At 33.6% G+C, this 15,018-nt stretch overlaps 2 protein-coding genes across 5 annotated transcripts in view; one reads left to right on the plus strand and one right to left on the minus strand.

Moving 5' to 3' along the window:
• Nucleotides 1-15,018, minus strand: part of LOC126745892 (mitochondrial import inner membrane translocase subunit Tim21) — a 580,089-nt gene that overhangs the window by 211,533 nt on the left and 353,538 nt on the right. The gene's annotated exons all lie outside the window — the stretch shown is intronic.
• LOC126745887 (T-box transcription factor TBX20-like) overlaps nucleotides 1-15,018 on the plus strand; it is a 123,552-nt gene that overhangs the window by 75,424 nt on the left and 33,110 nt on the right. For 2 of the 4 annotated variants that reach the window (XM_050453925.1, XM_050453926.1), the window contains exons 4-5: nucleotides 8,883-9,156; nucleotides 9,223-9,384. In XM_050453925.1, coding sequence (XP_050309882.1) covers nucleotides 8,883-9,156; nucleotides 9,223-9,384 — 436 coding nt within the window. Of the gene's footprint in view, nucleotides 1-8,882; nucleotides 9,385-15,018 lie in introns of all 4 variants that reach the window. The other 2 variants (XM_050453924.1, XM_050453923.1) reach the window with 1 other exon arrangement.

Genomic DNA, 15,018 nt, shown 5'->3' on the forward strand with positions numbered 1-15,018 from the left:
TGATCTTAATAGACGAATTGCAGCAGAATGCCAGTCGATTATCGAAGAAGTTTATTGTAGAAATGTTTCTTTCGCAATTAATAAATAGAAAATCAATTCTTTAAACTAGATTTTCTTCCTGCTATTCAATGGATTTAACGGTGTAACCTACATTCTAATCATTTGTACTACAAAAAGACCCAATAAAAAGAATATTTATTCCAGGCTTTTTAGTTACTAGAAGGCACCAGAATGACTTTTTAAAAAGTCATTAAAGGCACTTGATTTTTACTAAAAATTTATGTCAGGTACTTAAATAAATTAGGTGTTACTTAAAATAATTAACCCAAAATTCAGGAGTAAACTTTTGATTAATTCAAGAGCCTGGAATAAGTATCTTAATTTAAATATATATAATACACAATCATTAAGTTTCTGAAGAAATTTTCTGATTAATTTACGTTCCTATTGGAATTTCATTTTAAGTGCCTATAAATAACTCAAAATCCTGGAATAACCTGTTAATTATTTTAAAAGCTTGGGATAAGTGTATTAATTACTCAAATACCTGCAATAAGGCAATGTCAATTCACTTAAGTCCCTGGAAGAAAACTTTTTATTGTGAACCTAATATTCAATGATCAATGTTCATTTTAAATGAGATTCAAATAGTCGGACTTAAATTAAACTTAATTAAGGTGGGCACTAAGGCATACATTCTTATTTCAATTAATATTAATATCCAAATATGTAACATAAAATCTAAACGTTATCAACAAGGTAAGATAATCTTGGATAGTTTAAGGCTAGAAGAGGGTAAAAATAGGAGACCAAGTGAGGTTAAAGCACGCATTAATCGAAGTAGGTAAGACTAAAATTTCTCTCTTCTTCAAAATTCAGCTCACCATCATTTAGCACGCATCAGCTCTGCAACATCAGACTTAAACCCAACGATGTCAGTTTTACTCAAGTTTAAACAAAGGCGGTTAGCGTAGAACCATTCTTTAATAAGTTTCAAATCGTTTATTATAATCTCTTGAAGTTTTGCCAGATCTGTCGAGGTGTCGTCAGCAAAAATGGTAAAGACTCCAGTGACTTTAATAGAGACAAGGTTATTGATATAAAGCAGGAATAGGCTTGGACCCAAAAGAGAGCCTTGCGGAATAGATAATTCTTGAACTTAGCAGGTCACCTAGCTATAAGGTCTGATGATGCTTCATTAGCGAAACATGTCACCTGAATAATTAAATAGACATTTTGAGACTGAGACTTGGAGTTTTCATTTTTTTTTTCTCTTTTTTTTTCTCTAGATAATTCTTGAGACAGAAGATCTCTCATCTGAACTCAGCACAGCCTGAGAGCTTCCCTCAAAATAAGATTTAATTCAGGAGTGCAAATCTTTCGAGCATTGCGAGCAGTATTCCCGGATCTACACAATCAAGAGCCTTGGACAGATCAGAGACACCGCGGCAAATGTCTCACCCAACCTAACCGCAAATATATCTTCTCGAGGAAACTATAAATGGCACAATGGGTTCCTTTTGATGTTTGAAATCCAAATTGCTTATCTATTGGTTAATTAAAAGACTCAAGTAATGCCAGATCCTTCTCTTTGAAAGGAAGATTGGGTGGTAGTCAGAAAAAAGGTAGACCAAGACTCATTTACACAAGCAGAGATGGCATCCAGAGGCTCTTAGGCAGCTGCAAAAGAACTTTAGCACACGATTTTTTGTTTTTCATTTTCAGAAATAACCTCTGTAATCTCCTGTATGTGTGTTTCAATAAAGCCAAGTAAGTTAATGTTAGATATGGCCCTGAGATTAGACAGAGGGTCAGATTTAGGTGACAAATTCTTTGTAAGATAATTGTAAGATCATTGGTTATCACTGGAGTTACGAAAACCATTATTAATGGCCCAACTTTCCTCGTGCTTATTTTTCCTCTTTAGAGAGCTATTATTAGAGCGAGACCTTTTGGTAGACTTTATGGTATTCCTGTAAGTGCTACGATATTGATTGCAACAGCTTATAAGTTATAAAACTCTGGTTGATAGTTAATTTTTTCAACAATGAGTGGTGGTTTCTATCTGATATCCTAATACCTCTTGTAATCCAGAGCTTTTCTTTCTTTACTTTTGTTTCAGTTTTAAAACTGGAAATTGAATCTGAAGTCAGATGTAAATTTTATCAACTTCCATCATCCAACTTTTAATTAAACTTATTGAAGTTAGCTGTACTAAAAGATCTGCCAGGACTAAGTGGTTGAATCTATTAACTGCGTCAATTTGGTTATTGAAATTCCTAGACTCCTTAATTAGAATAAGTCTCCCACCATTAATAAATTTTCCTTACAAGACATGGCTATGGGTTTATACTCATTTAGTTGAAAATATTCATCTGGCTTCAGCCTGTGTTCAGTAATAAAAACAATGTCAGGATATCAACGCCATCTATTTTTTTTAAAGGATACACTCGCCCTCATCAGGTAAACGGGTATGGGATGCTCTGGTACCTAATAGTAGTATGCAATGAAGCTTTCGCACCTAAATGAGAGTAATTTGTGTAATACCTAACCAAACAACAGTAATTAATTTTCTGCACTTGGCTGCAAAAGCCAGCTCAACTATTATGCCTTAAGCTTTCGAAATTGTTGCTCAAACATCAAATGATATAATTAGCCGTCCGCTAGTAAACGAGTAATTCGTAATAAATACGTTCTTTAATAGTTGAAGTGCAACCATCGTGGCCCATTGGCAGTGTCACTTGGTCCGTTGGTTTAATTAAAACATACGAGCGAGCTTGACGGATTCACGGGCTTGCTTGCGACCGGGCGTCGGACCGCAACAGATCAATGGGCCGTTAATGCCCCTTATTACGTCGCCTTGTTTTTCTGGAAACTCGCCTGCGTTCCCTGATTTATTTCCTTCCTGGCAAATAGAGCGTGGCTTTAAGGTGTGCCTTAATTTACCGAAGTTTTTTTTTCAACGGTCCAAATACTCGAAAAATAGAGTATAATATTGTTCGTTTTTGCTGATCAAGACCAATAGTTTCAAGAGAAGACTGACAAGTCACAGCGAGCAAGTATACAAACTCTAAGAAACTTAAAATATCAGGATTTAAAATAAAATAACCTAAATTGGGCCCCAAATGGAGCTCTCAAACTAGATGAACTACTAAAAACTAGACGCTCTAGGTAAACGGAATTAACTTAACGTAACTAGAACCCTAAATAAATTAATCAACTTAAATTATAAAATATTAGCAAAACAGTACAAGAACTATGAGAATAATTAAGGTATTGTAGCGTTTTTACCGCTCGATAAGGTGTGATTTAAATTTCTCGATGCACAAAAATAACCAACTGATTTTTTACAGACTTATACTATTAAATAAGATTACTTACGGCAACTAGAAATATTTATTTATACATTATTTGTTTATTACTATTTGCATCCCATTTAAATATCGCGCGATTATCCCGAACTGAACTGTCAACTGGCCCCCTAGCGGCGACGCGGTTCCTTATATACTCGTCAGATTACTGTCCCGAGTTCGAACGATTCTCTAACCTTCCATGCATCTTCAGAGATGTCATGCGGTGTGCTCGCTTGTGTTATTAGAATATGACGAATATACTGGTATTGGCAGCGTTGCAATATCGTTACAGTATTTAAATTTTTATAACACTGCTCTTCTTTTATTTTTGATTGTCCCAATGAATCAACACTTCCATAGCCAAAGATGAGGCCACCTGACTCATGTCCACCCAGTCAGCATAAGTCGATTCCTTCGGACGTCTCAGTGACATAAAAATGAGACATCCGAGGGATGTCCCATTAGATCCCGTTAGATATTTATAGGATATAAAAGGAATGGTAGAAAAATTATACAAAAGTTTAAAATTTATTTTCGTAATAGCAGTAATAATTATTTGTACTCTCCCATTTTAGACTTTCAGGGACTTGGAGAAACCATGACATATAATTTTAATCTCAATATTCACTTGGTACAATAATAATTAGGCTCGTCATAAACGCCACGGTGTACCTATCACAAGGTTCCTGTAGTATACAAATGGCTCAAACAAATACGTACACCGTTGGCGTATCACCTTAAACTTTAAGTGAATTTCTGCATTTTAAATTTACCATTTACTGCCTTACAAACTTTTACAGTTTCAAATAATTTCTTTCCTTTTTTGCCCTTCCAGCTATAACTGGAAGCAGCATTGTTGGTAAATATAGATCTTGCTTTACGTCTCCCTTGTGCTGTCCACCAATTAATCTTACAAAATTAACCTGCAATAATAAATTTTACTAAATTTAAGCATGACTGAGCTTTTGTATGAACAGTGAACTGAACTACCCCAATGTGCAATGACAACAGAGAGAATTGTCGACAACAGGGCCCTCTCCATGTCGTGGAGTAGAATTAAACGGAAACGGGGTTTAACGGTTATTCCACAATAAGGCGCCAAATTTGAATTTTGTTCTACAGTATCGTGGGCTTAAAATTAGTAAAGTCTTTCTTTTTGTTAAAATATTCTTAAAAATGACAATTTGTTAGAAAATCCATACGTACATTCGCGATTACTGCTTAACTAATGCTCAAGATTAAAAGAAAATAATATAAAATACTGTAATACGTGCTAATTTTACTGAAAAATTACCATGATCATGGTATAAGCTTATACGACTTGTCAACATTAAAAGTCGCCATTCTACGAAAAAGGAAACGGCAAGAATGAATTAAATTCATAATTAAATGCGTTCATGCACACAGACCGTTTATTAGCATCGGAATGACGTAGAATGGACTCGCAATGGCCTATTATAAAATTACAAAACGGGTCTGGTTGCCCGCTTAATGTCCATCCGATGGTGACACGCCCCACGTTCGAAGCGGGCATCTCAGCAAGTTATCAACTCGATTTTTCACACTTCACGGACTACTGAACCTAATCCAGTTCCGAAACTGTCGTTATGTAGGAGGAGAAAGTAAACGACACTTGAAATAAATTGCCTGAGTAATTTGACACTCCTTTTGTATATGTTGGTCGGTCTTATCGTAACTTGCTCCTAAGTTCTATTTAAAAATTTGTTTATGGGATCATTTAAATTGATCAGCAATGAAAAGTAATTATGCAAGTTTAGAACATCAGAGCCCACATTAATATCATTCGCTGATGGCACAGTCATTTTAATATTCTATTATTGGCCAAATGGAGGTTACATGTGAATCCATGATAAGCTCAAGCAATCATCATTACCAAAATTCGCAAATGATCTGCAAGACACAATAGCAAATATTGATAACTAACGAATAATGCTTAAAAAGCAATTTATTTGACACTCAACTGCCTTCAGTTCATGAAAGAACGTTCAGTAAAAAGCCTAGTTAAAAAAATGCTATTGCCAGTGTTACTTCTTAACCTGGTGAATAACTAATGAATGAATTGCTAATTTGACTGTTTCTGGTTTCTTAGTCTTCAAGTCAATTTAGACTTTCAAAGACTGCGTTGCCAGACTACTAGTACTCCAATAATACATCATTGTTGCTTTCGAATTCAGGCAGGTTTATTTTCAATCAGAGTTCCAGAGGGTCCTTCCTTATTTTAGGTTCATTTTCCTTAGTTCTCTACAATTCTGCCGTATTTTTGACAATCTTTTCTAATATGTATGTAAGTCTTTTAGTAACTGTTGACTTCCTTTCCCTATTCTTCACCTTTTCTCCCAGTGATAACGTAGTTTTTTTACCAGCCTACCAAAGCACCTGGAGCAGCACGAGATCTTTGATCATAGAACGGTAGCATTTAAGACTAAATCCCATTGGACAGGAGAATATTATTAAATGAACCTGATAGGCTAAATAAAGTCTACTGTACCATAGGTTGTAAAATAGCAGGTCTCTTTTCGAACTATTAACAGCTTTTGACCAAGGGATTTGACTAGATTTATTCTTCCTTCTGCTTACTGATTTACTTGAGCTTAAGTCTGCTCTGGAAGAGATGAGTAGAGAGAAAAATACCTCTGGCTTAGAGGAACTTAATGTATGGTAATTTTTCATTTTACCTGATGCAGCACTGGAGGTATGCAATGAATCATTTTTTTGATGCTGAGTAATTTGGGTATCAAAGTGCCAAGGGAACATCAGATGCTATCTTTTCACTCCTTGAATCCTCACTTTTAACCTTGCACAGTAGTGATGATGCTACAGCAATGTATTGTGACTTTTGACCAAGGCATTTAACATCACAAAATACTGTTACAGAACCTTCAGGGTTTTGCCACTTCAGTGGTTTAGGTCTTATTTGCCTAATAGAGTGCAAAGTGTTTCTGTGGATGGTGTCTCTTCAGAGGAGCGGTTTATGACTCTTGGACCAGTTCTATTTCTCATTTACATTAATGACAAGGGCAATTTTGAATTATCGAGGAAACCTATTCAGTTTGAGGATGATGCCACAATTTTGTGGTATGATAAAAATGAAATAAATCTAATCAACCTATTGTGGAAATCAAGAAATGCTGTGATTCTAACAAGATGTGTTTAAGTATTTCAAAAACTAGTGTCATACATTTTGGTGTGTGTGATGTGTGTGTGTGATGCAACTTGGACGACAATAAATTCTTAGGTTAATTTATTGACAATAAACAAGACGCTCTCTTCAGCTCTTATCTGAAAGATTCAGGCTAAGAGCTTCTGGTTCTTTAACATGTACACACCTTTTACAGCAAATTGTCTTCTCCTCCACTTTGGCTTTATCAAATTTCACAGAGATAGTTCTCCTGTTCTAGTGAAATTTCTTCACTCTCGCTACTCATTGGTGCTTTGTTTTATCGACCTATGAGTGGCTACACTAATCTAGTATTTGGTAGATATAATATTTGTTGGCAATTGGATCATTTGAAGCTCCTGTTATAGATTTCCTCAACTGTACTTCGAAGGTGAGGAATTATCTGAATTTTTGGTTTTTGTAATCATATTTCTTACAAAGTGCTTCAGCGTACTTTTTCATCATTACCTTCTTCGTCTTTTTCTTCTCATTCATCTTCTTTGCCTTTTTTCCTAATAACATCAAATTATTGGAAAAAGTTATTAACTTTTTTACAGCCAATTGAACCTAATGTTTCTTCCATTCTTTTTCTTTATATCCTTCATCTTCTTTTCTATGAATATCAACTTCATGGAAGAAATTATTAATATCTTTACGGGCAATTAAGCCCAGCATTCATTTTCTTTAATAACGTTAATTGCCTGGAAGAAACTACTAGTTGTGTACTTTTTGTCTTAAACTTCGTAGTAATAGTGAGAATACCTCTTGCATCATAATATTGTTGGAAAACCTTACTTGACTTCCACTTTACTTCTTCATCTTCTTCATCTTCCTTCTTTATCATATTTCTTACAAAGTGCTTCAGTGTACTTTTTCATCATTACCTTCTTCTTCTTTTCCTTCTCATTCATCTTCTTTGCCTTCTTCCCTAATAATATCAAATAACTGGATGAAGTTATTTACTTTTCTACAGCTAATTGAACCTAATGTTTCTTCCATTCTTTTTCTTCATGCCCTTCATCTTCTTTCTTAGGAACATCAACTTCATGAAAGAAATTATTGATATCTTTACAGGCAATAAGCCCAGAATTCTTTTTCTTTAATGATATCAAGTGCCTGGAAGAAGCTACTAATAGTGAGAATACCTCTCGCATCATAATATTGTTGCAAACCCTTACTTGACTTCCATTTTACCTCTTCTACTTTTTTGTTCTAATTAATATATATTTAAATGATCTACCTTGGCTCCAGATACCTTAATGGTTAATTTATAGCTTGACTATTAGATGGCGCCATAGGAACTGATTCTGAAAGTCACTATCGAAAGATATTTCAATTCAAAAAAAAGTAGCAAAGCGAGAAAATAAAATACAAATGCCACAATAACGTCAAATAAAAAATGTCTCAGCTAAAAACGGTATTAACCTTAGTAGTAATATAATTTAATAGCATTAAATGAAGTCAAGTTGGGGTGACAAGCCACGCTAATAAACCGAATTATTCGCAGATGTTGGCGTCAACAGTCAAAGGGGTAAAGTCTTTTGGGAAATGGGACCGAGACTCGTCGCAATTTTAGTAATTGAACCTCATCAAATTAACAGTTTTAGGAAAAGTGCTCTACCTCTTGATTTATTTACTTTAGTCTTGCAAACGTCGGTTTAATGTACGTCGGGCTCGTTAGGGCGAAATGTAGACATGGAAATTGGATTAATATAATAGTGATTTTTGAGATATTAACCCAAAATAAAATAGACATCAGGCATACCAGTGCCTTGACTCCTTAAAGATTAATTTTTTAAATGATCATCCAATGAAAAAAGATGCATTTTAATATAATATAATATAACGCGAACAAATTTAATTGTTTTTACTCCTAAATTGATCCTGGGACTTTCCTTAACATATCCATGAAATTTCATTTAAAACCCTTTAATATTAAATTTTTTATTCAAGTTTTTGTAGGTAGCGTCCCAGTATAGCAAACTTCGAAAAATTGTTTTAGGTTCACTGGCCGACAATACGCGTTTTAATATCTCGATTTAATTGTTTTTGGTGTGTAATTAATACTGAGGCTTTCCTTAACATTTCGAAATTTGATTGAAAACGTTTTATTTATAATTTTTGTATTCAAGTTTTTGTAGGTAGCGTCTCAATATAGCAAAAATAGAAAAATTGTTTTGGTTTTCTTGGTTTATAACTCGCTTTTTAATCAGGCACACCACTGCCTTGATACCTTAAAGATATATTTTTTAAATGATCATACAAGGAAAAAAGCTACATTATAATATAATATAACGCTAAAAAATTTACCGTACATTTTTAAACTAACTTAATTATTTTGTTTGTTTTAGGCGAATGTTTCCAACAGTCCGAGTATCATTCACTGGTATACGACCAGAACAAAAGTACGCAGTACTTATGGATATAGTTCCAGTTGACAATAAAAGGTATAGATACGCCTATCATCGATCCTCCTGGCTAGTAGCTGGAAAAGCTGATCCCCCTGCCCCTTGTAGAATATACCCTCATCCAGATTCACCGTACAGTGGAGAACAGCTCAGGAAACAAGTGGTTTCTTTTGAAAAAGTGAAACTAACTAATAACGAAATGGATAAGCATGGGCAAGTAAGTTGTATCTTCATTATCTGTTTTTCATATTTCATTTTGAGTAACTTTTTATTTTCTTTTCAGTTAGTACTAAATTCAATGCATAAATATCAACCGCGAATTCATTTGGTAAAGCGACCAGAGGGCAGTTCAGGGAACGTAAACGATTTGGAAAACGAAGAGTACAAAACTTTTATATTTCCTGAGACAATCTTCACTGCGGTTACAGCTTATCAAAATCAACTGGTAAGAATAATTTAATTTGATTTTGTTTATAGTTTGTATTATTTTATATGGGGGCTGTATATTGATTTAGAAACTGATCTTATCCATATTGATAAAGCATTGATTTATTATCCAACTGAATAACGGTTAAAAATTTAAAATAAATGTATATCGTATACAAATTAAAAAGATCTGCAAGCTAAAAACTAAAAAAAAAATAAGATTTTGCATCTATTAGAATAGATACTACTTACATTGTTTTGGGTTCCTTGGCTTGTAATTCGCGACTTATTGAACCGAATTACTTAATTTTTATGCTAAAATAATACTGGGACTTCGCTTAACATTCGCGTGATATTTCATTCAAAACCCTTAAATTATAATTTTTTTATTCAAGGTTTTGTAGTTGGCGTCCCAGTATAATATAATTAGAAAAATTGTTTTGGGTTCACTGGCTTAAAACACGCATTTCAATACTCCTATCTAATTGTTTTTGGTCTTAAATTAATGCTGGGACTTTCCTTAATATTTTTACGAAATTTCAGTTAAAACCTCTTAATTTGAATTTTTATATTCAAGTTTTTGTAGGTAGCATCTCAGTATAGCAAAACTCGAAAAATTTGTTTAGGTTTACTGTCCTATAACAAGCGTTTTAATGCTCTGATTTATTTGTTTTTGGTCTTAAATTAAAACTGGGACTTTCCTTAATATTTTTACGAAATTTCAGTTAAAACCCCTTAATTTGAATTTTTATATTCAAGTTTTTGTAGGTAGCATCTCAGTATAGCAGAACTCGAAAAATTTGTTTAGGTTTACTGGCCTATAACAAGCGTTTTAATGCTCTGATTTATTTGTTTTTGGTCTTAAATTAATACTGGGACTTTCTTTAACATTTATATTAAATTTCTTTCAATACCCTTCAAATATATTTTTTTATTCAACGTCTCGTAGTTGGCGTCCCAGTATAATGTAACTAGAAAAATTGTTTTGGGTTCACTGGCTTATAACACGCGTTTCAATACTCCTATTTAATTGTTTTTGGTTTTAAATTAATACTGGGACTTTCCTTAATATTTTTACGGAATTTCAGTTAAAACCCCTTAATTTAAATTTTTATATTCAAGTTTTTGTAGGTAGCGTCTCAGTATAGCAAAACTCGAAAAATTGTTTTAGGTTCACTTGCTTATAACAAGCGTTTTAATGCTCTGATTTATTTGTTTTTGGTCTTTCCTTTTTTCCTTTCCTTAACATTAATATAAAATTTTATCCAAAACCCTTCAACTATAATTTTTTTATTTAACGTCTTGTAGTTGGCGTCCCAGTATAATATAACTAGAAAAATTATTTTGGGTTCACTGGCTTATAACACGCGTTTCAATACTCCTATTTAATTGTTTTTGGTTTTAAGTTAATATTGGAACTTTCCTTAATATTTTTAAGAAATTTCAGTTAAAACCCCTTAATTTGGATTTTTATATTCAAGTTTTTGTAGGTAGCGCCCCAGTATAGCAAAACTCGAAAAATTTTTTAGGTTCACTGGCCTATGACACGCGTTTTAATGCTCTGATTTATTTGTTTTTGGTCTTAAATTAATTCTGGGACTTTCCTTAATATTTTTACGAAATTTCAGTTATAACCCCTTAATTTGAATATTAATATTCAAGTTTTTGTAGGTAGCGTCTCAGTATAGCAAAACTCGAAAAATTTTTTTAGGTTCACTGGCCTATGACACGCGTTTTAATGCTCCGATTTATTTGTTGTTGGTGTTAAATTAATAGTGGGACTTTCCTTAACATTTCCATGAAATTTAATTCAAAACCCTTTAATAATTAAATTTAATTGAATTGTCGAAACAGTGGGCTGCCAAGGCAGTTCTGCATATAGGTCTCCTGATGGACCCGTCATGCCCCACCGGGGGTTACCAGAGCCGAACGGCCTTAGAAAAACCGATAAGGCTCTCTGGTCTGAAGGACTTAAAGTCACTCGGTACACTGAAAGTGTTACCCAAGTATTTGAACCTGGCGCGCTTGAGTGCTGGGCACTCCCCGACTACATCCTCCTCACAGCACCATCGGCATTCCGGGTTGTCCGCAATACCGATAGTATGGAGATGGCTTCTTAAGTGCCAGTGACCGGTTAAAAGACTTGTCACTAGCCGAATTTTGCGTCTTTTTAGGCCTAGTAGATTTTTGGTGAGACAGGCAGAGGGCCAACCTATGTGCGCTTTGGCCTGTCTCATACCAGGGAACTCAGTCCATCTTCAGTGGCTCCACTTGTCCAGCAGACCCTTCATTGACGCGACCGCAACGCATTTGGTGATACCAACTATGGGTTCCTGCCCCATCGGCACATTCGCGGATTCCAGTCTGGCAAGAGAGTCCACTTCCTCATTACCTGCATGGCCTGCGTGGCCAGGTATCCAGACGAGCTGGACCCTGCAGCCAACCTGCACCAGTTTTTTCAGGACTTTTATGCACTTTAGTACAAGTTTGGAGCTTACCTTTGCGGCTGTGATAGCCTTAGTGGCAGCTCTGCTGTCCGAGCATATTGATACGACTGTATTCCGGTGTCCGCAGCTTTTATAATAAATTTACCCTTTAATAATACATTTTTTATTTAAGGTTTTGTAGATGGCATCTTAGTATAGCAAAACTCGAATTTTTTCTGGCCCATATCACGCGTTTTAATACTCCGATTTAATTGTTTTTACTCCTAAACTAACATTGGGACCATCCTTAACATATTCATGAAATTTCATTCAAAACCCTTTAAAAATAAATTTTTTATTCAAGTTTTTGTAGATAGCGTCCCAGTATAGCAAAATTCGAAAAATTGTTTTAGGTTCACTCGCCGACAATACGCGATTTAATAACTCGATTTAATTGTTTTTGGTGTGTAATTAATACTGACGCTTTCCTTAATATTTCTACGAAATTTCATTCAAAACCCTTTATTTAAAATTTTTGTATTTAGGTTTTTGTAGGTAGCGTCTCAAAAATAGAAATATTGATTTGGTTTATAACTCGCTTTTTAATGAAGCGAACTACTTCATTGTTATGTTAAAATAACACTGGGACCTTCTTTAACGTCTCTACGACATTTCATTTAAAACCAGTTAGTGTAAAATTTTTTATTCAAGTTTTTGTAGGTGGCGTCCCAGTATAGCAAAACTGGAAAAATCGTTTTAGGTTCACTAGCCGATAACACGCGTTTTAAAGCTCCGATTTATTTGTTTTTGGTCTTTAATTAATAGTGATAAAATCTATAATCGGATCTATTTCGGTAGAATAATTTGCACGTTGTTTTTAATCAGTCTTCTAGGCTTTTAAAAAAAAATTTCCAGCCTTTACTAAGCAGTGTCAATTCATCACTAGAAAAAAACGACATTAGACAGATTTATAATGATTTCATGAAAAATATGATCTGACAACTGTACAACCTATTCTTCAAGTTTTTATAGACTAAACATCTTAATTACTAAGAAAGCAATTTCTAGTTAGTAAGTTGAGGTTTGCCTCAAATAATAAATGTAGGCATAATTTAAATGGCTATGGCTATCATTATATAAAAAATTACTTATTTTTATATACTGTTTCTGTATTTTTTATGCCATATATGTTAAAGGATATTTATTAATGAAACTGCAATAATTTGCATAGAAATAAAATTCTAGTTTTCAACAACCTTTAGTAATTTTATTTAGAGAATATTTCAAAAATAATTTCTCGGAAAATAGGTATGCAGATCACTTTTAATGATCGACAAAAGAGACTTACTTATTATGGAACTATCAAATAATCCATAATAAAATTGCACATTTCGATCAGTAATATTTCTACATCTCCATAAAAATGTTAATAGATTCAAAACAATTTAATTATTTTTCATATAAACTAATGGCCGAGCTCAGACCGTATGCACATACATAAAACACGCTAGATTTAAGACCTTTAGAACTCCAGAATGAGCAACGGAACATAAATTATGATAGGGGGTGTTTAAAATTACCGGCAAGCTCGTTAGTGGCTTCCTAACACATTGATGTTGTGAAATGTGTCATGTTCGCTCGCGAGGTATCTCCCTGTTCTGTCCAGAGCAATTCGTCACTCGTCGGGACTCTCTTGGTTCGAGAATCATGTGTCCTGCCACACACACACATATACACGCTGATGTTTTAAGCAACATTATTTAAAAAGTAAGTAGTTTTATTTAAGCAATTTTATATTCCGGTTAACTTAGCAAGAGCACAATTTTTTCTATGATTATATGGTTTGGTCAGGACTGGGGTGATATCAGTATCAATAAATTTTTATTTAAATAATTGAGCAAATAACGGCATATGTTTTAATAGCACTACCTAAAATTAAACTAATTAAAATATACAATTTAAGCTAGTAAAAAGGAACATGGTATATATAAAATTTTGTGCTAAAACAAAGCTGATTACAATACAAAGATTATACAAAGACAAAAAAACAACATTAATTTTAATTATTGAACCACATTACACAACACACTAAAATAAGAACAACGACTTGCCACTTAGGGATATGAAAAGTCCAGGTATTCGGACACCGAATATGGTTCTATTTCTACAATAAATTGAAAACTTTTTCCCTTAAATTTTTGTAAAGATGCCATGCTCTGTTAAAGAAAGTCTACGTATTTAAAGCGCTTGGTTGTGCTAATGATGAGGAAACAAGGTGTCTAAAGACTGTAAATTTGCATTCAAAGATATATAAACCTGGAAATGTTCAATTATTAAAGGTCCTCAGGTGAAGTAGGGATAGTGCTAGATGAAGAAGTCTTATTTCTTAATTCATTCATTCATTCAGAGGAAGGAATTCCTTTTTTTTAAAAAAATAGTTATAAATATATAGTCATAGATCTTTGCACCCAAGAGTCTCCTCTTGACAGCTGTGGCTATGTATTAAGCATGCTGGTAAAAGGTTGTGTGTTGTATACTCTTAGAATATTGAAAGTTTTTAAAGATTTAAATATTAAACTTTTTTAAATTCCATTTCTTCTTGAAATTTAAATAAAAAGTATAAAAAGATTAGATCAAATGTATTTTCGTTTTCTCCAGTTACTTGTAAGATTATAGAAGGGATCGTTTCTGGATTAAAATTCAATGCTCCATGATTATTCAATAATATCATAATATTTATTATCAAGAAGTGTCTTACAACAGGACTCTTTTGATTTTGAGACCAGTTTATATTGCAATTTTGTTCAAATTATTCCATCAACTCAATCAGGCTTTCGTAAGAACCAGAGCATTGTTACATATTACTAATGACATAATTATGATTTGCGATAAAAATACTTGTACTTGTCTTTAGCAAGGCTTTTGATACCATAAACGACGACACGACACTTTTGAAACTTAATTTCTAAGGACTATACGAAAATGCTCTAAATTTCTTTAAGTCATATCTGGTTAATAGTATTTTGTATTCTGTATTTTGCAATTCTTCTCTGTTATTAACTGCCAAGATAAATAGAGCTGACCTTAGGGAAACATCATAAAATCGTTTTTTTCATTGTGTACTGCTGAGCTATCCGAGCACCTAAATTATGTAAAATGTCATCAGTTCTATGATGATTCGCAAGTATATTATTCGCTCTCCCCTATTAACGTAATTAATGCAGTGT

Source organism: Anthonomus grandis, chromosome 16 (assembly GCF_022605725.1).
Source record: "Anthonomus grandis grandis chromosome 16, icAntGran1.3, whole genome shotgun sequence".
In the NCBI taxonomy this organism is placed as follows: domain Eukaryota; kingdom Metazoa; phylum Arthropoda; class Insecta; order Coleoptera; family Curculionidae; genus Anthonomus; species Anthonomus grandis.